This window comes from Equus caballus, chromosome 15 (assembly GCF_041296265.1).
Source record: "Equus caballus isolate H_3958 breed thoroughbred chromosome 15, TB-T2T, whole genome shotgun sequence".
Lineage (NCBI taxonomy): Eukaryota > Metazoa > Chordata > Mammalia > Perissodactyla > Equidae > Equus > Equus caballus.
The window spans coordinates 43,192,274-43,219,190 of NC_091698.1; the positions used below are offsets into that span (position 1 = coordinate 43,192,274).

Below are 26,917 nucleotides of genomic sequence, written 5' to 3' on the forward strand. Positions count from 1 at the left end.
TATGAATTTGAACATTCTTTATTAAAATAAAATGCATGGGTTATTTATCCTATCTTAACCCATGCATTCTCAATGGGAATGATTAGTGAAAAATCTCTATATTACAATGGTTTGCGGCTCTCCAAAGCTCAGCCTTACTCAACAAAATCTTAGTCCTTAGTATTTAATTTCTCTCAGGGAGAGATTAAGTCAAATTTAAATGTTTTCCTTGGGGGAGGTGATAATAAAAGTTATACAGTTATTATCTACAACAAATACAAGTTGTCCCAAACTGACAAGATAAGATCAGTTCGATGGAGGCTTAAATGTATAAACATCTTTACTATGAATTGATCCAAACCATCAGTCAACATATTAAACAAGGCAGCACCTTGGTCGTAAACATCTTGGCTACCCTCAAGATTGACACAAAGTTAGTGGCTTGGTACGATTATTCACAGACCAGAGGTCCCTCCTCATAGGTAACATGATATCATTTTGAATACAAACACATGATATAATGAACGACCCTGCTAAATGCTTTAATAAAGTGAAGACAGATTAGGGTTAATGGTATTTCTTTAGTTTATCAACTTAATAACCCAAATTAAATAGTAAATGAAATCAGTCTGGAACAGCTATTAATAAATCTTCCCCAGTCCCTAATGATCATTGCATTCTCTCTCAGTGCTTATAAATCACCACCACCACCATTAGCATTATCACCACTTTTTATTGAGCAACTGGTATGTGCAGTTTCAATGCTAAATGCCCTACACTTATTTCCATTTTTACTCTTCAGAAAAAATCCTGTCAAGTAAGTATTAATATCCTTAAGTAGGCATTAATAGCCTTTTACAGCAAAGGAAACAGGGTCAGAAAAGATAAGGAAATTTTAAACTTCATGTTTTTCTTAGAAAGGGGAGCTGGCCTTCATGGCCTGCCTGATTCCAAAACTCATGTGAACATTGCCTCTCATTCATATTTTCATATTTTTATTGTAATAGTCACTACTATGTTCTAGACTTTATCTGATTGGTATAATTCCTGGGATTCACTTTTTCCCATGCACGAAAATTTGAATATTATTTTATCAATTTATACTTTACTCTGATTTCTTGGGAATTACTGACTACTTCCTCAATCATATTCTGTGTGTTCCTTCAGGAAACTGGCATGGTGTAGATATGGGCCTGGAGAAGTAACTTTACTTAATTGGAACCAGCTTCCCTCTGCCAGCACAATTAGAGTTAGATTTTAGTATAGAAAGAGTTTGGGAACCATCCAGATTTGGTAATGAAATCGCTTGGGGCTGAGCATTTGCTAGAGAAAAACCCCCTCGTTACTGATCCTGGCTCTGAGGGAATTCTGCTGGGTGAATGCCTGCTCTAGTTTCAGAGCTAGCATGGCTGCAAATTTTATGAAGCATTTGGCTCTCTCTCCTATGCAGCCCTGGTCAGATTTTCCTAAGTTTTGCCCACGATTGACCCAGCCACGGTCAACATGTGAGGTAGGTAGGCTCTGGGGACAAGAAGACTCCTTTAAGGCAGCTGAAGTGTTTGACAATTCCTCCTTCCTTTATCTTAGCCAACAGGAATATGTCAGGCTTTCAGCTTTTGTCCTATTGAAAATGTTAAATACCAGCTCAGTGCTGTTTTATGTTTCATTTTCCTGTTACTGGTATTTCATATGCTAATCATCCATTTATGTTCTTCTTCTGTGAATATAAGGAAAGAACACTTGTCCCTCTCAATAAAGTGGCCTTTATTGTACTGAAGCTTTAATTTTGATTTAGTCAAATTAATGAAGCCTTTATGATTTCTGCTTTTTGTATCTTGTTTAGGAGTTCCTTCTCTTTCCAAGGTCATATAGATATTGTTATGTTTTTCAATCAATCTGGAATTTATTTTTTGAATGGTATTAGGTGGAGATCCAGTGGTATTTTTCAGCTACGGAAATTTCCATATGGAAATCAAGTTGTTTTGGTTCCACTTATTAAATAGTCTGTCTTTCTGCCAGTGATTTACAATGCCTCATCTACTTTATACCAAGGACTCATTTATGCTTGTGTCTATTCTTGGGCTCTTTATTCTATTTCATTGATCCATTTGGCCATCTCTGGGCTGTTATTGTCTTACATTTTACTCGCTGTCTTACTTTGCAGTAAGCCTATATAACTGGCAGGGTAAGTTCTTGATTTCAGAATTATCTTGGCTATATCTTGGCGTTTTGTTCTTCCATATGCCATTTGTAAAAAATTTGTCCATTTCAATGAAAATGTCTACTGAGATTTTGATTAGAATTGCATAGGTAAATTATAAGGTAACTTGATAAGGATATTGTACCAGATATCTTCCATTTCTTCCTTCAAATTCACCTTTTTTAAAGAAATAAAACATTACAATAAAGTTGAATTCTCCTTTTCTCTCTTATTGTCTTACTCTGGAAGGCTGCCTTTTACTCAACTCCCTTTCTCAACCTCAGTTTCCTGATCTGTAATATAGGGATAACAAGAGTATTCTTATAGAATTGTTGATAAGGAATTAATATATCCAGTGCATAGTAAGCCCTATATGTAGGCTATTAAATAAATAAACACAATATCCAAAAAGTTAAGAGGGAGAATAATATCCATAAAAAAGAACAAGAAATTGTGAAACAAAAACAATATAGATATGAATCCTGAAAAAGGGAAAATGTTGACATAGAAAAAAAGAAAAAAAAAAGAACCAGAAATCTTGGAAATGTCAGGATATTACCTGAAATTTCAAATACAAATCGATACATAGAATAAACTCTAGATTGGGAACTCTGTAGAGACAATTGATGAATTGGGATGTAGTTGATAGAAACCACACAGAAAGCTATAGAGCTAAAGAGATTAAAAAATATGATTGAGATGACATGGAAGGCAGGCAAAAAAGTTCCAAGACAAATCAAATAGGAAATAAAAAAGTATAAAATAAAGGAAATGGCATATGTCAGAAAATCAATATTAGAAGGATTAATAACAGAATGTCAGAACTATAGAAAAACATGAGTTTTAAGATTGTAAGAACATACACAGAGATGAGAAGGATGAAATAAACCGACAACTAGACATATTAATGGGAACTCTAGAACATAAAGGATAAAGAAGAATGTTAAAAGTTAATAGAGGGAAAAGAAGAATAATTAAAATAAAAGAAATAAGAATTAGACTGACAAAAGACATTTCATAAGTAACAGTAGATGCCAGAATACAATAATATTTTCAAAGTTATGAAGCAATATCATGGTCAACCTAGAATTCTATACCCAATTAAACTATTGTACAAGAGGGGAGAAAATAAAGATATTTTCAGAAATATAAAAAGGTTGAGCATTTACCCTCTATAAACCTTTGAAGAAAGAGTTACTAAAGGATGTACTTGAGCAGGAAGAGATGTAAATTCATAGTGAAGACATGAAATGTAAGAAATGAGGCAAAGATAGTAAAATATATTGGTAAATCTAATGAAGTAATTTGAAGAAGTTAAAAAGATGAGACTAATATAAGGAAATTGTAGATTTCAGTGAAGAGGTAATACACATAAGGGCTTTCTCTTCTTCAGGATGAGGATGGGTGACAGTCACTTGGAACAGGGTCATAGACATTCCACTTTAATAAGCCACAGCTCTAGGTGTGATCTCAGCTTTTAGTAAGCTTCTTTCATGAAGTGAGCCCAGCCCTGGTCTCTCATCAGGCACAGGCTGCTTTTGAGTCCTGTCACCCTTCAGGAGTTGAATTTCTTTGTGTTAGTCAGCTGAGACTGCTATACTAAAATACCGTAGACTAGGTAGCTCGAAAACAGACATTTATTTCTCACAGTTCTGGAGGCTGGGAAGTCCCAGATCAAGGTGCCAGCACATTTGGTTCTGGCTTGCAGATGGCCGCCACCTTACTGTGTGCTCACATGGATCTTGATGTGCTCTTGAAGAGGGTGAGCTCTGCCTTTCTTCTTCTTCTTGTAAAGACACTAATCCCATTCCGGGACTCCAGCCCCATGGCTGTATCTAAACCTCATTATCTCCCAAATATTCTACCTCCTAATACTATCACATTGGAGATTAGGGCTTCAACATATAAATTTGGAGGGGGAGGGACACAAACATGCAGTCCATAACATCCCTAAAGGAGTAGAATTCTAACCCTCTTCTGCCCATTTCTGGATTCATAGGTTCATGGCTTCAGCCCCTATTCATTAATATTTGATTCATGGAAACATTTATCTTGTTTGTGAGCATGGCTTATCTCACTTAAAAGTTTTTTTTAACTGTTTTTTACTATCTTTGGAGCAGAAGGGAGAATTTCAAGCCAAAATTCATAGTATTATGCATGTTTCATTGACTGAAAATCCCCCAATGTCTTGGCTGGATTATCTATGGTCCGTTTGGCATCACCACCACCTGCGTTCACAGACTGCCTACATCAACAAGGCAAAGTTAGGAATCACATTTCCCAGAATTCCCTTCTATGATCCCACTGTAGTGTGAGTCAATGAGAGGCATCTGCATGAGAGTAGACGGCAGAGAGGAGTGGGAGAGGTCACACTCTCTGGAAGCAGATGTGAGGTTCTCAGCAGCTTCAGTGTACCCCCTTGTGAATGAACCTCTTGGGTACTGTCGGCAGCTGAGATAGCCAGAAGTAGCCTCAGAGAATCTCTCACTCCAGAGTTGCTGGCTAAGATGGACCGTAGGAATTTCTCAAAGTTTTCTGATATTTGAAGCAGCTTTCAAGTAAGCTCTTCAGAACCTGTTATGATGGTAATGTAGGCTGAGATCATCACAAATAGTCTCCTTGACCTTTGTTCCCTAGTCCTGCAAACAGATGTGAAAGCCTCAAATATCCTATTTTAAAGCCTTTAGAACTTGTAGGTAGAGGAATGTGGTAGCCAGCCTCTAAGATGGCCCTGGATGATTGCTTTCTCCTGGTATTCATGACTTTGTGGAGTCCCCTCCCAGACTGAATCAGGGATGGCTCTATGTAATCCATAGAATCTGGTGGAAGCTACTGGGTGTGACTTCTGAGGCCATGTCATAAAAGGCATATTGGCTTCTGCCTTGGCCATTCCAAACACTTGCTCTGGGAGAAGCCAGTTTTCAGGTCATGAAGACTGTCTACTCAACAGTCCTGTAAGAGAGGTCTGTCTGATGAGGAAATGAGGCCTCCCACCAACAACCAGCACCAGCCTGCCAGCCATGAGAGTGAGCTGCCTTGGAATGGACCCTCCAGTTCCAGGCAAGTCTTCAGATGACTTAAACCCCAGTCAACCTCCTGAGAGACCCCCACCTAGTATTTCCCCATTGAGCAACTTCCAAATTCCTGGCCCATGGAAACCATGACAGATAATAAATGATGATTGTTGTTATAAGCCACTAAGTTTCAGGGGATGATTATGCAGAAATAGCCAATACAAGTGGCTTCTATTTTCCTCACCAAATGCTTATTAAGAAGCTTTTCATTCTTATTCTTCCCAAATTGCCTTATGTACCTATACAGTCACTGAATAATGGGAATTAGACCCATTGCCATTTTCTTGCCTGGAATTATTTGACAGGCCCAGGCAGCTTGTGTTATTCAAACTGGTTGCCAGTTTCCGGTTGGAAGAGTGTTTGTATCTCCCAATATTATCAGCATGTCCACTGCTTATTCTTTTCGAAGAGAGAAGATGGCAGCTTTGAGAGTGGTCAGATTGTAACTGGTTGACTCTCATCTCTACTATTTTCTGGCTGTATAATCTTCAGCAAATTTCTAAAGCTTTCTAAATTTTAGTTTTCTTGACTATTAAATATGAATAATGGTACCTAACACATAAGTTTATCAGCAGGTTAAATTTTAAACGTATATTAAGAATTTATAACATAGCGCCAGGCACATACGGATCATTTACTAATGGTTTCAATAATGATGATGATGATAAAGTGTAGAGTTTGGTCTTTGGCATTCGAGGCCTCCCACAAGCCCCTTCCTATTTCACCTATCTATTGTTGTATAACATACCACTCCCAAAATTTGTATCCAACAGCAAGGATCATGGTATTATCTCTCACAATTCTGTGGATTGACTGAAATCAGTTGGGTGGATCTTCTGCTCCATGTGGTGTCAACTGTGGTCATCTGGGGCCTTGACTGGGTTGGAATATGCAAGACAGCTTGCTCGCATGCCTGGTCTTAATATGTCTGTTGGTTGGGAGCTCAGTTGGGGCTTTGATCAAAGAGCCAACACATGGCTTCTCCATATGGCTTGGGCTTCTCACAGCGTGGTATATGGGTTCTAAGAGACAGCATCTCAAGAGCCAAAGTTCCAAGAAGCAGGGAGTAAAAGCTACTGATTCTCTTAAAGACTAGGTCCAAAACTGGCAGAGTGTGTCCCTGCTACATTCTATTTGTTAGTTAGTCACAGAATCAGCCCAGATTCAAGAATAGGAGAAGTAAAGTCTACCTCTTGATTGGAATAGTGACAAAGAATTTGCCACCATCTTTAATCTACCACATTCCCCAATTTCCTTTCCAAATATCTCCCCAAAATCTCCCTAAGGGGATCCTGTGAAGCAAGGAAAGTCTATTAACATCCAAAACATGTCCAGTTGTTCCTTGCCTCTCTGTCCAGAGCAAGTCCATCCCTCTCCATAAAACTTCCCCTCAGATAACTTTACCCTCTGGAGGACCCTTAAAACTGATTCTCAGGATTGGCCATTAATCAGTGCCTCCTGCGCAGTTTTATGACAACACATGTACCTGTTACTTGACACTTTCCAGACTCGAATACTCATTTTGCATGTAGCTTTCCATTAAGTGGGTTTTCCTACTTCTTGGCTTTCTGCATAAGCCAGTACAGGTCTTATCGTTAATCAGTGTTTAGTATTTTCTGATTTGAATGATATACTGTGGGGAGGCAGAGGTGGAGGGGAATTGGCATTTATTGAACACTTAAAGTCAAGCATGATGCTAAGCTTACACACATTTCATATATTTTTTATGACCATCCTATAAGATAGGTATTATCATTCTCCACTGACAGACGACGAAACTGAGTCCTTAACTTGCCTTATTGCACAACTAGTAAGTGAAAGAACAAGAAATGAATGCAGGTCTGTTTAATGCTAAGGCCCTCATCTTTTATTGGTATTGTCCTGCCTACAGCTCCCTGGAAATGAAGCTATCTGGGAAGAGAGGGGAAAACGATGTAAGCCTGGACTGTGGTTTCTAGAGCATTTGAACCATAAACTCCCCATGGTGAGGGCATGCTCTAGTCAGCCTCGCTGCGTGCAGGCATTTACCACGGCCAGGGACCAAAGCTAAACATTAACCCACTTGAGCTCTGCTTTTTCTTTCTGTTTTCAAACTCCCTAGCTCCCCGTGGCTTTGGTCAGAGAAACTCTTCATTATTCTGCCCTTTTAAACAGCTTCTGGGCATCATGACGCCGTGTTTGGAAACACCGTGGCATATTTGTGGTGCTTAAAGTTCACGGAAACGTCTGGATCCCCAGCTTCCACAGGCCTCGAGGCTCCAGCATTGACCGGGAGTCCCTACTTATGCCTCCGTTTGAGGAATCTCAAGAGAGTGCTTGTGGCTCCTTCTCCCCAGCCTTGGAGGGGAGAAAAATCGCTGGCCAGGCATTTTCAGAGGGTTTCAAGCGGATCAAAGAGAGAAAAGCAAACACTGAGGAAAAATGTGCTATTTATTCTTGGAACAAAGTTACATTGGCAGCTTTCTCCTCGCCAGTAATACTTGTTTTCCTGAAAGGATTACAAACGCCTTTGCTTCCTCCCATAGGACTTAACCATCGCTCAGCTCCTGACCTGCAACTTCTGTCTCCCACCCCCTCTCAGCCATGCTTTCAGTTTTCTCACAGGCTGGGCAAAAATTAAAGAGATTAAAATCATCCATGAGAGAAAGTGGGTTAGTGCAGCTGCTGCAAATGCCCGTGTCAGCAATCCGAGTCAGCAGCTCAAATAAACTCGGCCATGTGAGCGGTGTTCCTGGGCCACAGCCCGGAGAACCCCGGGGACGTCAGGCCTACCTCCCTGGGGAAGGAACGAGGAGGCTAAGGCTGAGTGAGGAGGGCAGCCTGGTGGAGATGTCTTTCTTTGGGAGGGCAATTTCATTCATGTTTTTTTCATGGACACTTCTGCTGTTAATTAAGTAATTGGACAAATTCATAGAAGGTTATGTGGCAGGATAATTTATTGACATATTCTTCTGTGCCTTGTTCTCTTTGCTGTCTGTACTCTTCTCTCCTTGGCCTTAAGAAGGCAGTAAGACCCTGGTGTGCTTCCGTCTTTGGTGGCTTTTTTGTTGCAAGTCTGACAACAGATTTCTAATGGGAGCAGAGATCCTTATTTCTGTTTTTGTTTTAGCTGCCTGTGCTCATTGAGGGGCATCGTAAGGCTCCGTGCTGGGGCGGGACCGGGGGCTTTGAGTTTCTGAGGCTGCATAGCCAGACTGGAGGCTAAGGGAGAGCCTGAAAAGGACAGGAAGAGCTGGACCACTGGGGGTGGTGGTGAAGTGTGAATATCTGAACTCCGCTTTCCCACAGCATCCACCACAGGGGCTGCTCGGGGGCAGGAGAGGTGGCAGGAGGGTAGAAATGACTACACATTAAGGGCTGTGGCCTTGAGAAGCCATGTGATAAAAATCCCAAGGCCCAGGCCTCAGAAGAACCTGTCTCATGGTTCCATGCAGGCTTGGACAATAAGCCTGGATGTGGTGACCAGTGTAGACAGAGTCTAGAGGGCCCCCTTCACATGCTCTGTATGGTACAAGCCACCAGGGACCTTCCCCTGACCCTAGGGAGAGGGCATGCCTCAATAATGACTGAGATTAAATTTCCCTACAGAGGGAGTAGAGAGCTCAGGACAAATTTAATTCAATTCAGAGAAATGAAAGAAGTGTGATGTTTCTTGCACCCTAATCATATATATATAGCAGCACCTACTAGGTGCGAGGTACTGTGCCCAACACTGGAGACAGAGATGGACAAGATCCTTTTGCCCTGGCAGGACTCAGATTCAGGGGGTGCAACACAGTGCAGAGCCCACAGTGAAGAGGTGTCACAGGTGCTGGGGACCCAGGAGGGGGCGCTGCCTCTATCTGGGGGCAGGGAAGGCTTCCCAGAATTGCTCACCTTTGTTCTGAGTCTTAAAAGATGAGCTGGAATTCCTCAGGGGAGGATGGGGGTGGAGTCAAGAACATTCTGTACAAAAGTACAGAAGCATGAAATAGCATGACATGTTTGGGAGACTGTAAAGAGGTTGATAGGGCTGAAAACTAAGATTGTTACAGGATGGGTGGGAGAGGCAGACAGGGGCTGACCCGAAGGGTTTCGCGTCCCATGCTAAGGAGTCTAGACTTTATCCTGTAAGAGGTGGGTGACCCCCGAGGGATTTTAGTGATGTGAACAGATGCATTTGTTACGAAGCAAAGCTGGTTTAGGAAAGTTACAAAGGAGGAGTGATCACAAAGGTAGGAGGGCATCTGGGAGATGGGGAAGTGCAGAAGTGAAGGGAGGAGAGCTTGTGAACAGGAAAGTGGCCAACAGTGGAAAATACCCTGAGAGGTCACCAATACAAGCTCAGGGGCAGCCACTGGATTTTGAAATTTGCAGGTTATTAGTGACTTTAATAAGGGCAGTTTCAGTGGAGTGTTGGGAACAGAAACCAGACTACATGAGTTGAGGACTGAATGGAGTTTAAAAAGTGATGAAAATACAGTAACAAGCTGGGCTCCAGACCAGACCAACTGGATCAGAATCTCTGCTGGCGGGGCTTTTTTTAGACCTCTATAGGTAATTAAAATGCACAGTCAGGATTGAGAACCACTTCTGTAGGAAATGTAGAGATGACACCTGAGTCCAAACAGATGAGTTTACAAAACAGTAAGGAGCTCAGTGTAGTAGTGGATGATCTCCAAAAGTCATCAGGGAGAGGAAAGTGTAGAAGTTGCTCCCTTGTCTGAAGCGTGTGCAGACAATGCCAAACGGATACAAACCCCTGGACTTATCTCAGCCTTGAGTGAGTGAGGTCATCCTCACATGGTCAAAGGTAAGAAATCTGGTTCTGTCCCAAGAAAGTACAAATGGTTGAAAACAGAGTCCTTGTCCCTCCTCCTATGGCACCGCTATTTACATGAAGCCTTCCAACACCCAGCGCTTATGAATTCCAGAAGTGGTAAATGATCTCCAGGAGTGTTGGAGCAAGGCAGTCAAGTAAATCGAATAATGAAAGACAAAGGAAATTGCCTCATGGCCCTACGAAAGGCTAATGGATGTGCAGACAGAGACACCAATGTGTCACCATTAATGATGTCACTTTAGGAAAATCAAGAGGTTGAGAATTGTTTTTAATGCTATGCCCTACGGTCATTTCATTGTATTCATCACAGCAGGAGTAAGCTTGAAAAGAAAATGGGTGCTTGTTAAAAATATTAGTTTGGGGGAAACAGGACAATTTCTTTTTCTATCTTTCTTCTTTTTTTTTTAAACCCACTGTCTCACTTTTGCCATGACATTCCCTGGCAAAGCAATGGGATGGCCGTTAAGGCCCACGGATAGTCATTAACCAGGTGGCATTTAAATTCATTCATTCCACAACAGCCTGCTGAAATTAAACTAGTCATTTGATAGTCTTAACTACCAACACTTCCTAGACACCACAGGTCGGAGAATACTGCACCACACATTTACAGTCCAACCTTTCACCAACTTTTTACAAGGTCTAATGGATGCCTTTTATCACCAAATAAATAGCGTTGATGGCCATGCCCCCTCTGAAGTTCTAGTTTACAGATACAGACAACTAAATGATAAGATTCGTGTTCCCCAGGCCTTCTGGCCCTTTTCAGAAAGCGAAGTTTTATCTGCACAGGAATATGAGGGGATTCTGGGAGCACATTCAATTGTTTCAAAGAAATTTTAATACAACTAAAAAGCCCAGGGAATATGAGCTGCACAGCTGAGTTGCCCCAGCATTCTAGTCACCTCCCCCACCTTTCTTAAAATGTTATGTGCCCAAAAGGGATGCGATAATGAGGGACAAGCATCAGTTAAGCATGGGCTTTCTTCTATGGTGAAGTGGAGGCTCACTGAATTATTTCCTCACAGCTGCAGTCGCAGGAGTAGAGGTCTAAATACTCTTGGCTTACCCACTTTGTCTTGCTCAGGGTAATAGAGTAGAAATCAAAATATTTCTCTAGCCAGTTGCTGCTGCCCAATACAACATAACCTCTGATTAATGATAGGTTTTAAATCAAAACATAGTCACCAGAGCAACCATAAACATAGCTGAGTGTAAATTTTGCCCCTTTTTTCCTCTCCGTTTTCCACAGGGACGTTTTCATGCCTAGGTTGGCAACTCCTTTACTTTTTTCATCCTGGCCAACAAGGTTAAATAAGCATGAACAGAACTTTAATAAATCATCCGTACAAAATACTCTCTTTCTAACCAACAGGAAGCCACTGTAAAAACGAGAGGTTTCAATTATAAAAAAAAAATGAGACAATGGAACTATGAAACAGGGCTAGGGAAATGGCTAATCGTTGTTCTTTAAGAAAATGCAAGTTAGATCCCTACCCACAACATGGATGACCCTAAAAAGTTGTCTAGAAGATAAACATCTGTGTCTATTTTTATACTGAAAATACCACGGACTCGCAATGTAAAATTGAGACATCCCATTACAAGTAATTTTGGTCACATGACCTATTAAAAAATTATTTTTCATATGTAGCAAACTATTAAAATTCACATTTTTAGAGGAATAAGAAACACTAGAGTTTAAAATAAAGTATGAAATTTGAATTAAAATGGCTCAACCTAACAGCATAGCTGACCTGAACACAGCCCTATTTCAGCGCTCCCTGACAAGGCTGCCTGAAACTCTTCCAGATTCCTCAAACACTTGTTTCCTGTAACTCTGTGAACAGTGTTGAGCGAGAAATTCAGAGTGATTTGGCCTGAAAGATAAATGGCAAACACAGGACAGAAGACAAAACATAACAAATTATTCATTTCCTTGAAGAGTGTGCACTAACCAGAACAGATGGTCGCAGGGACCCCGAACTTCTGAAAACCCCGCAGTGCGTGCATTTAACCAGTTCTCTGATTCATCAGTTTTACGGTTGCACGTTCTGGAACATGGGGTCCGTATGCACAGGTGTGCTACATCTAATCAAATCAAATGGATGGCAATCTGCTCATTTGGGTTAACCAGTCCCCAAATGGGAGTGATTTCTATTCCTAAACTGGTATCTACAACCAGCAACTAGTCATCCTCCTGTGTCTGGGCAAAAAAAAAAAAAAAAAAACCAGCTGGAGGAGTTTGAGATCTACTTTGGATATGAACAAGGAGTCTAAAATTATTCTTCTAACAGAAGAAGAGATAATAAATGAAAGGCTGATTCATTTCTTTCACCAAAATGTCCACACTAGGAATCCTTTAAATTAGCAAGTTTGATTAATGTATTTACAATGCGATCCATGTGATTCATTTTTAATGGTTTACTCTACTTCTCAGAAGTATAGAGTTTACTTGTAATGAGATGTACAGAGCGACGGAGCATCCTTACACATGTGTGACTTCAAACCCCCCAGGCACATGGGCAGTTTGATCGGGCCAGGGGTCTTCTCTCTGCTTCAAGCCGCTGCTTGCCAGACCTTTCTTCCTCATTCTGCTTCTTCCCTTGTCTTTGATCTTCCCACTACCTCCTTCCCCTCCACCTTGAAGATGCCTGAACCTGCCCCATGATTTAAAACACATCAGTAAATTATTATTAAATAAACCTTCCATGTTTTGTATCCATTTACAGATTTTTTCTATATCTTTATTTCTTTTTATAATCAAACTTCTCGGACAAATGGGTGTATTTACAGTCATGAGCTGCATAAGGACATTTAGGTTAACAAGGGATGGTATATCTGACGGTGGTCCTATAAGATGAGTACCGTAGAGCCTGGGTGTGTAGCAGGCTATCTCATCTGAGGTTGTGTAAGTACACTCTATGATGTTCGCACATGATGGAATTGCCTAACAACACATTTCTCAGAACGTATCCCCGTTGTTAAGTGACGCATGACTGTATTTCAAAACACTCCCCAGGTGAGAGTTGAGTGTAACATGCAGATTGCCTACCCTGTTGAGGGCAATTCTCTGTGAAGGGCAGGCAGTCTCCAGGAAATGGCAGCTGAATTGAACTGCATGGGCCCACAATGGCCCGCACGATTTAGGGTGAGGACATACATCACTGTAAGCATCTTGTGGTGCCTTCAGCAGCTTATCTTTTAGGGGTAAAGCCATATCTGAAGTCCTGAAGGTCTCACCTTAGTTCAGCTGGTAGCTCAGCTTTGTTTTGTTGTCTGCCTTTTGATCTTGTGCTCTAGTTTCCTTATCAATAAAAGGAGGATAATTAAAGTCTGAGGTCATATTTTTGTTTGAGGCAAAAACCAGTACCACTAAAAATGTGCCACAAAAAGCTTTGTGTAAAATTGTTGAATTGCTGTCATGCAAACACAGATGGGAGTTTTGGAAGTGGAAGCAGCAGAATGTGTCTGGGGTCCCTGTCAGATGGGACTGATCAATGGAGCTCAGTGATGTCAGGACCCTCCTATCAATTCCAGGCCTCACGATGGTTGTGCTGCTGAAGGCATGCCACAGCCTCCCCTCACTTAGGGTTAAAATGACATCTCCTTTGTGCTAACTGGAGGAGCTCTGGGGGCCAGACCTTTTCCATGAGTTGGATGTGCTGTTGGCCAGGACATCAGTGTGCAGGACAGGATGGTGGAGCCCTGCTCTGACCACCAGCGCCCTGGGAGACCCCGCACACTCTGCATGGAGGCCCAGACCAGCTGGCACCACATCAGCAAGGCTGTTCATGCTGAGAGCCCAGCTCACAGCCCTGGGCCTGGACCCCAGCATGCAGTAGTTACTTTCAGATCCCAGTTTCCTGGGATGTACCCTTTTCTTCTTCTATTTTCCCACCCCTAGCTGTAACTGGAGCTGTGTGCTGTGCCTGTGCACTTGGACTCCCTCCTGCCTCTGGCCCTGCCGGGCTCATCTTGTGGATCTCAACCCCAGCTTGTGTGGGAACATCCCATCCACCTCTGCCTTAAGACCAGTCCAACAGACCCTATAGGACCAGGGGGGAGCAGCTTCACAAGGCAGCCACTGAATGTCTTTCCTGGTCTGGCAAATGGGCTTCATGCCCCTTCCTCACTTCTGACCTAAAGTCTGAATTGCTATGATGCTATTCTTTAATTATGTCCCCCTAGAGATGGACTTTCCCTTCCATGGAAGATGTGAGGAGGGGACAGGAGAGGTGGTGGACATGCACAATGGTGGCAATAAAGTGTACCACTTAAAAAACTGGGGCTGTGGGGACAAACAGATCTTCACTTCATGACATCTCAATTTTCTCATTTATAAAATAGGAAAATAAAAGAACTTAACCCATCAGGATGCTGATGCTATCAGGATTAAAATAAACATACGTGAAAAGGATTGGCGCAGGTTTTGGCACCTAAGATGCTCTCATTAAAAGGCAGCATGTGCACACCACCATGAGGCCAGCAGCTTTGAGACATCCCTTTCCAAGGCTTAGCCACAGCCATGGGTGCCCTGAGATAGCTTACAGGAGCATGTTTCTGCAGGACCCTGGAGCAGTCACTCCAAAGCCCTTTCCTCAAGCTGCCAGGATGCATGTCCTGGAGAATGACCTGTAAGACCTCCACAGGGGCTCTCTGGTCACCAATGTCCAGCTGCACAAACAGAGGCTGGGGCTGCCCTAGATGGCGGCTCTAATCCCTCCATATCTGTGATTCCTAAAACCAGTTGGAATGCAGGGGTTCAACAGTATCTTCTTCATTATAATGCAGTAAGGTGATCCTAAGCAGAGCATTTAGCCCAATGCCTGGTGTGTACTAGCATTCAACACATCCTAGCAGTTCTTAATACAGTAGTCCTCCCCCCAATCTCGGGGGATACATTCCAAGACCCCCAGTGGACGCCTGAAACTGCACATAGTACTGAACCCTACACATATTGTTTTTCCTATAGATACATACCTGTGATAAAGTTTAACCTATAAATTAGGCACAGTAAGAGATTTAACAATAACTAATAACAAAATAGAACAATTATAACAATATACTTTAATAAAAGTTACCATAGATCTTAGTGACCTCAGCTTGTGATTTTTTTTCTTTCCTTATTAAGTTGAGAACTTTCGCCTTTTCACTTAAAGGATGCGCCTATGACTTCTCCGGCATATCTGAATTACCAGCATCACTACTCTTGTGCTTTGGGACCATTTATTAAGGAAAATAAGGGTTACTTGAACACAAGCTGCGATATAAGACAGTTGATCTGATAACCAAGAAGACTACAAAGTGACTAACGGGCAGGGAGTGTATACGGTGTGGATACACTGAACAAAGGGAAGATTCACGTCCCAGGCAGGATGGAGAGCGATAGCAAGAGATTTTATCATGCTACTCAGAACAGCATGCAACTTAAAACTTACAAATTGTTTACTTGTGGAATTTTTCCATTTAATATTTTAGGACCTTGGTTGACCATGGGTAACTGAAACCACAGAAAGCGAAGCCGCAGATAAGAGGGGACGGCTGCAGTAGTAGTTTCAGATCCAAAGCTGGGTTCATGGGTCACAGTGCTTCCGGCTGGCCTTCCTCTGGCTTAGGGGGGCAAATGAATAGGCTCTGGATTAGGTCCATTCTATGGAAAGTCTATGCCACCTCCTGGCATCTGTGCCCTATTTGTTTACTCATTCATTTAGTACATATTTATTGAGCACCAATCATGTGTGTGTAGACCTGTGCTCGGCACACAATCCTCTGATCTCTGGTGTTCGTGCATGGCTGTGCACGGAGCTGGCACACGCAACATTCCACCAGGAAAACCCACTTCTCACCACCACCTCTCCTCCTTCCTACTGATAAAGCTGGAGAGTTAGGTGGAGCCCTCATCACAGCACCTTGCATGCCAGGGTGTGCCGTCTAGAGTTAGGTGTGTATTTTATAGATAAGGAAACTGAGGCCCGGCAGGGGAGTACTTACTTGCCCAAGTTCAGATAGTAACTTAGTAGCCATCTGAGGCTAGAATCTGGTTCCCCGATTAATGTAGGAAACAAAGGCCCCTCCCCGAAGACCAGTCATCTCTGTATGAGAGCGGGATCACTTGTCTTTACGTTTTCATCTACACATAGCTGTTCTTTCCCTTTCTGAAGGGCTGCATTTCAAGGTTAAAGGAAGTAGCTCTTGAGTAAGTCTAGAACAGTGGTTCTCAACTCTGACTGTATTAGATCATCTGGGAAGCATTTCAAAAACACTGATGTTGGAGCCCCACCCCAGACCAATTAAATAAGCATTTGTGGGGGTGGAGCATGGGCCTCATATTGGTTTCTAAAGCTCTCCAGGTGTTTCTAATATACAGTCAGTGGTCGAGAGAGCAGTGCCTCCAAAAGTCTAACGCACATTTGAATCATCTGGGGATCTTGATAAAATGCAGATTCTGATTCAGCAGGTTAAGCGGGCTGGAGAATCCCGACTTCTAACCAGCTCCCAGTTGATGTTAATCCAGCTAGTCCCAGGACCACACTTGCAGGAGCAGTTCCAGAAGGTGCTCTGGGATTCTGGTCACTCACTGGTTACTCGAGCCAGGAGCCTGGAAGTTACCTCTCTCCTTCATCCTCTCCTCATCCCTAACCTATTGCTCATGGTCATCAGGTCTTGTCAGTTCCATCCCAGTGCTCCCTGCAGCTCCCATCCTCTCCTGATGGCCTGCTGCAACATGCTGTTCCATCCTGTTCGCCCACCATCACTCCCCATCCTCGCTGTGTCCTCTGCTAGACTGCTTCCCAATGGGGCTTCCTCAGTCCTTCTTGCCTCTGCCTATGCTGTTTATACCCCGTAAAAAGCTCTTCAGTCCTTGACCCATCTCTTAAGAGACCACAGCATCTCTGGAGCTCCTCTCTGCCTGCACTAATCTATGACGATTGTCTAGGAACAGCATGTCCTTTTGGTTCATTTCTGCGTATCCAGCGACCAGCTCAGTGCCTATCAGGCTCTCAATAAATAGTTGCTGAATTTAACAAACAAAACCTCAACTCCGAATGAGCAAGGCCAAACAAAGACCGCAGTTGCTCTCCATCAGAACAAAATGAACATTCCTTCGAGATTATGCATCAGGCTTTAAAACTCTTCACTGGAGAAAAAAAAAGTTGGTCAAACTTAACAAAGTAAGTACTTATTTCCTGTCTGGGTTGGGTGGTTTAATAGGGGTTCAAAGAAAGCGACGGGACAGGAATGAAAGGATGGATGCTGGCAGCAGCTTGGAGGTCTGCTTTCAGATCTGGGCTCGTCCTAGTAGGGGGAAAGGCGAGAGCTCCGGGACAGGGTGAGAACAGCCGACGGGGAACCTTCCGGGGCCCTGAAGACGGTCGGAAGCGCGGAGAAGCAGGCAGGAGTTTGGGAGCGCGAACTAACTTGGCGCGGAGGGAGGCGCAGCACGCTGCAGCCGTTCAGGTTTCGCGTCTTCCGAGCGCCCACATGGGCCGCTGGCTTGGGGAAGGGGGCGGGGGAGAGGGAGGGCAGGTCCGGAGCAGAGTGGGTGGAGGAAGGGGGAGACCGAAGGAAATGAGACAACCTTTTCCTCCCACTGACTCGGGCTCCTCCAGCGTCTGCGGGGCTCCGCGCGGCCGCCCCTGAGCGCCGCGGCCGGGACCCCGCGCCGCACCCCGCCCCGGCCCCGGCGGCTCCTCCACTGGGATTTCTCTCCGAGGCGCCAGGGCCAGCCCAACCCCCGAGCACCGCCTTGTCGCGTCCTTCTCTCGGTGATCGGCTCCGGGTACCCCGGATCGGCCCCGCACGCCCCGAGCGCAGCCCCCGGAAGTGCGCGCCGGCGGCCCCGGCGAAGGTAAGCGGCGCCGGAGAGCGCGCCCGGGGCGCAGGGGCGCCAGGCATCCCGAGGGAGGCCCCGGCTTCCCCGGAGCGCCCCCTCTTCAAAAACACCCTGTGCACTTCTGACCTGAAGCCGCTGCATTGTTCCCCACCCCCTGCCCAGGTGTTGCAGGCTGGGTCCCCCAGGGGATTCTGTTTCCCAGCGCTTTCTTTATTGCCTCCTCTTCCTCCTACTTTCCTGTTGCTTCCCTTGCCCGCCGCGTCTTTTTCTGGATCCAACAACTCTCAATTCTCTGCTTCTGCAGCTTGGCTTCGGAGAGCAGGTCCTTTCCAAATCTCGGCGCCTCTCTCCTTCTCCGCCTCCAGGAGCAGAGGCTGTGCGGGGCGGCCCGAGGCAGTGACTGGCTTTGACCCCGGGCCTGCCGGGTGGGGACCTCCCTGAAATGTCCTTGGTTCACATTGAACTCAATTACCTGGCTCCTTTCGGAGGCATCCAGCTCGCAGCGCGCGTTTGGCGACCCCCAGGACCCCCAAATGAGAGGGGATTGGGGAGTGAAAAGGCTGTTGGCGCCCCCTAAAGCCTCAGTGGGACGCTGTGCTGATGGATAAGGGCGCAGTCAGCTCCTCGCTTACTCAGTCCTGGGTTCCCAACGATTGGGGGGGAGGAGCACCCCGCGCGGGACGCACATGTGGCGTGGAGGTAATCAGGAGGACTCAGAAGGAGAGGAAGGCCAACCACATCGTGCTGGTTTGCCATTATTTGCTCTTATTAACTGGCTGAGTTCTCACATCAAGCTTCTGCCTTAATATTCCTGTTTTACAAACGGACAAAATAAAATGCAGAGAGGTTAAGTAAAGCGCTTAGGGCACCCCAGCTAGGAAGGGGCCCAGCCAGGGTTTGGTTGGGTACCAGGTGGTTTGTACCACACATCCCACGTCCAGCCCTACAGAGGTTTCCTCTGTCCAGTCTGAGCGGGAACCTTCCACCTCGCAGCTCGTGCCACAGGAGACGAGGCTTTTTCCATTTTGAGCCAATGCATCTTGATTCTGTTCAAATCCAAACGATTTATTTAGTACCTACTATCCTCACAGTTCAGTGGCAAACACTGAGGTTTCACCTTTGAACTTCACTCATCCTCCCCCCGTCATCCAGTCTGTCACCAAATCTGTAATTCTGCCCCGGAAGGCTGGCTTGAGTCTCTCTCTCCAAAAGGCAGTTAAGCTCGATGGCTAAGAGCCCAGGCCCTGGAGCCAGACCACCAGCGTTTGAATCCTGGCTGAGGCCTTTCTGTACCTTTTGCGGCTGGATTTCCTCATCTGTGAAGTGGGATGGGAGGATGTCAAGCAGGGGTTCTTAACCGGGCTTTCGATTTTGCCTCCCAAGTGACATCTGGCAATGTCTGGAAACATTTTTGGCTGTCCACATGTCACTGGGGGGGATGCTGTTCATCTGGTGGGCAGAGGCCAGGGATACTGTGATGCACAGGACATCCCTCACAGTAAAGAGTTATCTGGCCTCAAATGTTAATAGTGCTGAGGTTGATAGTAGAGTGTATCAGTTCATGAAGAGTGCTATTATTCCCAACTCGCATCGTCTTATCTGTTCCAGTTTGGCTGATTATACCAGTCTCTGTCCCCAAATCGTCCCTCACTGCAGTGCCAGAATTCTGTTGATAACACCGCAGCAGGCCACACTACTACACTATCTTAATACCCTTCTTGGCCCCCCAGTGCTAACAGAAGGGATGGGAATCTACACGTGTTTTACAATCACCAAACGTAGATCCTGTACATATGAAAGTTCGAGAATCACTGTCTTACGCAAGCTAGCCTCTGATGTTGGCTCACATGGCTGTCCGTGATTGGCCTCAACTTACCTTCCCAGCCTCAACTTATGCCACTTCCTGTATCCGGCTGCCATACCACTCAACTCACTATTCTTTTGGTCTTCTAGATCCTGACTTTTTGGAATGCCTTTCCTCCTCCTTGACTGGCAAATTCCTCATCATTCTTTGAGGCTAGTGCTTAAGTCCCCTTCCGAGTGAAGCATCCTTCAGTTCCTGCAGACAGTTCTGTTGATCCCTGCTACCTTCTCCCCCTTTTTTTCTTTCTTTCTTTTTTTTTTTTTTTTTTGAGGAAGATTAACCCTGAGCTAACTAATGCCAGTCCTCCTCTTTTTTGCTGAGGAAGCCTGGCCCTGAGCTACCATCCGTGCCCATCTTCCTTTACTTTATATGTGGGATGCCTACCAAGCATGGCATGCCAAGTGGTGCCATGTCCGCACCCGGGATCCGAACCGGTGAACCCCAAGCCGCCGAGAAGCGGAACATGCTAACTTAACCGCTGCGCCTCCGGGCTGCCCCCCCCCCACCACCTCTTTCCTTTGATATATCTCTCTTGTAGTGTTGACTGCACTGTACAGGGATCCCTTGCTCGTCTCCCCACTGGTCTCTGTGCCCCTAGAACCCAGCTCAGTGCTGTGCTTATGGTGGTGCTTAAGCTTGCGGGCTTTGGAGTCAGGCTGAATCCCAGCTCTGCCACTTATTAACTCCGTGACCTTGAGCAAGTTGACTCAGTCTCAAAGCCTTATTGGTAAAATAGGAAGAAATAGTCTGCTTGCTCTGCAGACTAGTGTGACTAACTAATGGGATAATAATTGTTCATCTGAATACTGAGTGTCTACTCTGTGCCAGGACATGGCTCAAGTTTAGCATTTTATGTTTTTTCTCATTTAATCCTCATAATGACCCTTTAAAGTTAGTACTGATATTACTCTATTTCTCAAACAAAGAAGTGGAGACACTGAGAGGCTAAGCACTTTGCCCAAAGTCACACAGCTAATGAGTGGTAGGGCCAGGATTCACACAGACATTTGGACAACAGAACACTCTTCACACTGTGCACCTAAAGGGCTTAGCCCCGCGTATAGTAAGTGCTCCGGAAACATGAGCTGAGGTTGGTTGTGTGCATTAAGAGCTGAAGTCTGTTGGGTTTTCTACCTGTACCTCACTTGTGATCTTAAGACTGTGCCATTATATTTACAACTCCTGTTCCTTTCCTTTTCTCCTTACCTTGCCCCCAGCCACAGAGAGACAGGACATTGGGGTCAGTCCCCTGTCACAGTCCCGGGTCAGCACCAATGAACCTGATGCTAAATGAAGCCTTAAGGGTGCCTGGTCATAATGAGAACAGCATTAGCTCTTTGGGTGTGCGGCGTGGAGTCAGCACACCTGCCGGAGGAAAGAGGTGCAGATGTGGGGTCAGGAACTACCTGACTCCAGCTTTGTCGTTGCCGTGTGCACCTCACACATAAATATTGGTGAAGTCAATCAATGAATGTGGGGTGGATGGATCAATACCACCAGCTGGGTCTCCCCCATTATACTCGATCAGATGCGGAGTGTGCTTTCTCTTCAAGCGTTATGAAGAACATTTATATATAAAGGGTAAAGCTTGTTAAGAGAATTTAATGGCCCAGATGGGGTTTTGGAGAACCAGGTTTGGAACCATTCACTGACCCCTGTGTGAGTTGTGTGTGACACCGGGTACTAGGTTATGGCTGATCACTTCACCAACTTGGCGTCTTTGATTTCCCTGAATGTAGCCCTGGCTTTGAAAGCTGAGCCCCCTCCTTGCTGGTCCCTTGGCCACTTGCTCTGGTGGCAGACTGCCTTGTGCAGATCCCTGCACGTTTGTGGACTCTGGCTTCCTCCACAGCTGCCCCGCACAGCTGTGATTCCCCTGAGTTTGCTTATTTTGGCAGATTGTCCCCAAAACTTCAGTGAGATGAGGTTACCTGGTGTGTGCACAGCCTGGAGGTTTTATTAGGGGGTCACAGAAACGCTCTAGTAAGGCTGCTTTTGAGGGTGGAGCGTGGGAGAACTTCCGTGTCCGTCAGTCTGTCAGAGACCTTTCGGAGCCCCTGTGGCACTGCCTTCTCCCTGCAGCCCCCAGACTCTTACTGCCTCCTAGAATTATCCTCTCTCCTCAGCTGGTACATCTGAGAAACGGATCCCCGAGGTTCTTTTTTTTTTTTTTGAGGAAGATTAGCCCTGAGCTAACTGCTGCCAATCCTCCTCTTTTTGCTGAGGAAGCCTGGCCCTGAGCTAACATCCGTGCCCATCTTCCTCTACTTTATACGTGGGACGCCTACCACAGCATGGCTTGCCAAGCAGTGCCATGTCTGTACCCGGGATCCGGGCCGGCGAACTCAGGCTGCCGAAGTAGAATGTGCGCGCTTATCTGCTGCACCACCCGGCCGGCCCCTCCCCCGGGGTTCTAATTATAGCAGTAAAAGTCAGACCCAAGATCTTTGGGGCATCAGTTGCATTTTCACAGAGGCTTTTAGAGCCTGGTCCAGAAAATAAACTAGCCCGGGGGAAGGTCAGGCCCAGTGCCAGATGTTCAGACCTCTGATGTCACACATCTTGTTGGCTGCCATCTTGGGTAGCACCTCCTAACTGACCAGCAGGCAGATTCCTAATGAAGCTGGTTCCTGCTTGTGTGTCTGGTTCTAGGGAGAGACAGCTCACCCTGTTTAGGTCTTGAGCTGTGTTCTCGTGAGATGACTCTCCATTGTTTGACTCTATGTGAAATCCTGTTCAGTGCTGTAAGGGCCATCTGGTCTAGATTAGACTAGACTAGAGTGGTGATGGCATCCTGAGGTGTTAGGTGGGGTTGGAATACACAGGGGGTGAGTTGCTCTGTGCTGGGTGTCAGAGACACAAACATGAAGAAGACGTGATCCTTATTGTCAAGGTCATAGTCCATGACTTGTGATGGACATGTGAACAGGTCATCAGAGTGTTAGGTAGAATAACAGAGATCTGAGCAGAGAGCTGGGAATTAAAGGAACCAACCACTGTCTCTGACTGAGGAGTCAGGAAGGGCTTCAGAGAGAAGAGGATGTTTGAGCTGGGTCTTAATGGAGAAGTAGGAGCTTGCTGGGTTTGGGGGCACTGGTGATTATGGGTGTTACAGACAAGAAATTCCACATATACAGCACAGAGCCAAGAAAGGGGCTGGCAGATGCAGAGCTGAGCTGTGTGGCGGGACTGGAGAGCTGGAGATGGGCCTGGGGAGGTGACTTTGACTTTTCAGCAGTCACAGTGTCTCCCTTGGAAGACAATGGCATGGGCATGTAAAACCTAGGTGGGCTGAGCTCTTTGGTGGCTCTGCCTCCTGTCTCTGCTGGCATGTTTCCTTCTGGGAAACAGTGGGACCAGAGCCCGGGTGTCGGGGGAGGGACACTGTCTCCAGAAAGCAAAGAAACCACAGTCACAAACAAAGCTGCACTTGGTAGTTGTGGGTGGTTGTTTTGTTTTCTTTTCAAAGCCCTGGCTGATGAACCGTGCAGAGGGCCCCTCCTGAGTCTGGGCCTTTGAACATTACCTTTAGAGCATCTAAAGTCTGTATGAGTTGCTAAGTAATTGCTAGGTTTCTCTGGGCTTAGAGATGGAGGGAGAGAGGGAGGGTTGAGGGAGGGAGGTAGAGAGAAAGAGAGAAAGAGAGAGAGAGATTGATCAGATCTGTTTTACATAAAATCCAGCATGTGACTCAACAGATCAGCTGTCAGCACTGACACGTTTCCTGGGAATCGAGTTCATATGTGCAGTCCTTCTCTTTGAACCCAAAGCTTTTTGCATAGCCTTCACCATAGGTGATGGGTTCATATGCTTGTTGATTGGATGATCAATGTAGGTGCTTCTGTAGGTCATCCCGAGATTTCACTCACTTGTTCACCACTTAGTGACCCCTTGGCACGTAAGAGGCATTTAATAAGTGATAAATGAGTGAATGAATGCCCTCGCATGAAAGTCACATCCCGACCCTCAAGATGCTCATGGCTTGAATGGAGAGACAGACAAGAAAACAGACCAACACAGCACCGTGGACTGGTGTCGTGACAGAGAAGATATGGGTGCAGAGGAAGACACAGTCCAGCCAGGAGTCGGAGAACGGAGGCAGAGGGAAGGGTGGTCTCCTCTGAGCATCCTCCCTCTGGGGAACATGGACCCATGGATGGTTCCTAGTGCTGGATTATAATAGTAGCACCCAGAGGAGGTGCCAGAACCCATGCTGAGGGCTTCCCATGCCTTTATTGGATTGATCCCCACAACCACCCTCAGGGGTCAGTATTAGAGGAGGAATCAGGGTCCTACCCACAGCTAACAGGCAGACCTGGGATCAGATCCAGGACCCCAGGCTCTGAGCCCTTCACCATGGCCCCAGACAGTCTCAGATGGTCATATTATCACCAAAGATGCTTTTAGAAAATCTGCTTTGCAGAAAGGAAAGTAGAGGTGTGTGGGCTGCTGAGGTCTGGGTGGGAAAGGCCATTTCCTCCCTGTTTTTCCCCCTTTCCCTTGCCCCTGCCTGACGTCTGAGGCCTTGCCCTGGGTGGTTGGCAGCTCTCTGCTCTGGGGGTCGGCACCTCTTTCTTCTTCCTCTGGCTCCTCTGTGATCCCCTGGCAGCTTGCACTTTGTCCTCCCCAGTGAGAGGTGGCGGAAATGCCACTCAGCAGAGAAGGAACCATAAACTTGCGAGGAAAAGAAGGCTTTTTACAAAACACCTGCTGTAATTTAAGCCTCTCCCCGTTGCCCTGTGCCCTCCTGCCTGTGTCACTCAGAAGAGTAGTAGCTGCAGGGAACAGACTTCAGGGGATCTGGTTTCTGCACGGGGACCTCTGATCAAAAGCCCTGCCTAAAGCCGTCTTCCCTTGGGCACCTACACAAACACGGCTGGCTTGTCCTTTTACTCGCTCATCTTGTCAGGACAAGACAGGCCATGGCAGCCCATGGGAAGGGCCTCTTACTGGAAGACACGCTCAGGACTTTCCTGCAGCTCCCTATCCTGTGTGCCGCTTGGCTGAGCAACCTCTGGCAGCAGCTCCCTTCTTTGCTGCATGAGATGCAACCATGAAGCTGTGGGTGGGTGGAGTGAGCGCTGGAAGGGCAGTCAGCACTGCCACTTACCTGCTGTGAAGGCTTGGTCCCTTAATCTCTCAGCAGGTCACTTATGCGAGGGCAGAATTGTTGGTCTGGAAATTCTCCAATATTGGACCTTGTTGATGTCACAGCAGGTGCACTGCAGGGACTCATGAAAAGATAGACACAAAGTCTTGGACATTTAGACTCTGGAAAAGACACACATGAAAGGGAAAAGTCCCTGTGGATGGGCTTGCATGCTCACAGAGATAGCTTGCTGGCCTTGGCGTGTCTGCTCAGGTAAATCTGTCAATGTTTACTGACACCCTTGTGTGCCAGGCACAGTTCTAGGCCCTGGGGACACAGAGATGGACAAGATGCTCTTCTTGTCCAATAACCTCAGCAATCCAGTGTGGAGACAGGGGAATCAGAGATAGTAAGCAGCATTTTGCTGTCCATCTCTCATGAAGGTTAAGTTCTCTAAAAGCAGGACATCTGTCTTCTGATTCCCAAATCACTGGAGCCTGCTGTGAATGCTGGCATGTGGTAGGTACTCAATTAATGACTGTCGCACCACTCGAAATGCCGTGCTAGAGGCAGTCACAGAGTGCTAGGGGCGTCCCGAGGAAGGACACCTCAGCGCAGCTTGGACAGCAAGTGGATCCAAGAGGACGTGTGTCTAGGAGGCTGAGATGGAGGCGCCCAGGCTGATGGGAGAGGGACCATCTAGGCAGAGGGACCGACGAAAAGTAGAGCGTGGCCAGGTGAGCAGGCATGTGTGTGTGCTCCAGGAAAGGCAGGGAGGCAGGTGTGACTGGAGAGAAGGGAGGCAGGTCTGGAAACGGGCAGTGACCACATCAGGAACAGCCTTGCTGGAGAATTTGGATTTTATTCTGAAGGGGCTGGGAACTACTGCAGGATTTCACGCAGCAGAGAGACTCGGCCAGAGTTTCATTGTAAAATAGACCCCTCTGGCAATAGAGTGGATATTGGAGAGGGTTAAGACAGGTGGCGGGAAGACCAGGTGGGACACCATTGCACTTGAAAGGCTGGAAAAAGCCGGGGGTTTGCAGTCAGATGGATGTCAGACGACATCCCAGCCGCACAGCATCTTTGTGTAACTTGGGCCACTTATTAAATGTCTCTGAGCCTCTGTCTTCTCATCTGAAAGCAGGGACTCTAATTCCCCCCTCATGGATGGTATGGGTTGTGGTCAGGATTATGTCCGATGAAGTATGTGACGTGTCTGCTGCAGCGATTGATCCGTAATCACCATGTGATAATAGCGGCCAATATTCTTTTTAATATTATTGTTGCTTATTTATCATCCAGGTGAGAAATAATGAGGTTCTATCCAAGACACTGGCAACAGGGGTGGAGAAGTGGGCACAGACTCAAGAAATACTTTGGCAATAAAGTCAACACAATTTGGTGACTGATGAGGCGGGGGAGTAAGGGAGGGGCAGGAGGCTGGGATGACTCCGGGGTTTTGGCCTGGGCAACCAACAGGGAGGATAGTGGGGCCATTCATTAGGAGAGGGCATGGGTGGGGAGGAGGAGGAGAAGGAGGGAATGGCCTTTGCAGAAAACGACGATGAGCTCAGTTTCAGACAAACTGAATCTGAAGCATCTCGGGGGTGAACAGGGAGACATGTCTAGTGGGCAAATGGTTTTGCAGGTTTGGCAGTCAGAAGAGTATTCTTAAAAAAGATGCACATGCAAACTTTTAACAAGAGGTGATGAAGTCAGGTCATGGTGTGTCTCAGTTGCTCAAGGAGAGTCTGGAGCATGGGAAGAGGAATTATAGTGACTACTGCTTGTTGAGTGTGTACTGTGTGTTCCAAAGATTTTATGTGTATTAATATCTCTTCTACAAATGAATAAACTGAGGCACAGAGAGGGTGAGTAAATTGCCCAAGGTCAAACAGCTCTAAGTGATAGACCTAGGATTTTAACCCGGGCGGTCTGTGTCAGATTGGCTCTGGGGGTGGGGGGGCCGTGGCTAGCGTGTAACACTGACCTCTGAGGGAGGGAAGTAGGGGGGCTAGTGAAGGCTGAGAGGTGGAGGAAATGAGAGAC

General features: G+C 46.0%; 1 protein-coding gene across 19 annotated transcripts in view; it reads left to right on the forward strand.

The window, feature by feature from the left end:
• EVA1A (eva-1 homolog A, regulator of programmed cell death) overlaps positions 1-26,917 on the forward strand; it is an 89,880-nt gene that overhangs the window by 16,381 nt on the left and 46,582 nt on the right. The window contains exons 1-2 of one of the 19 annotated variants that reach the window (XM_070234795.1): positions 17,110-17,250; positions 17,689-17,927. The exons of 1 other annotated variant lie outside the window; for it this stretch is intronic. Coding sequence is in view for 1 of the 18 variants with exons in the window: in XM_070234786.1 (XP_070090887.1) it covers positions 17,330-17,536; positions 17,689-17,927 (446 nt within the window). In the remaining 17 variants the exon portion in view is untranslated. 19 annotated transcript variants of the gene reach the window in all.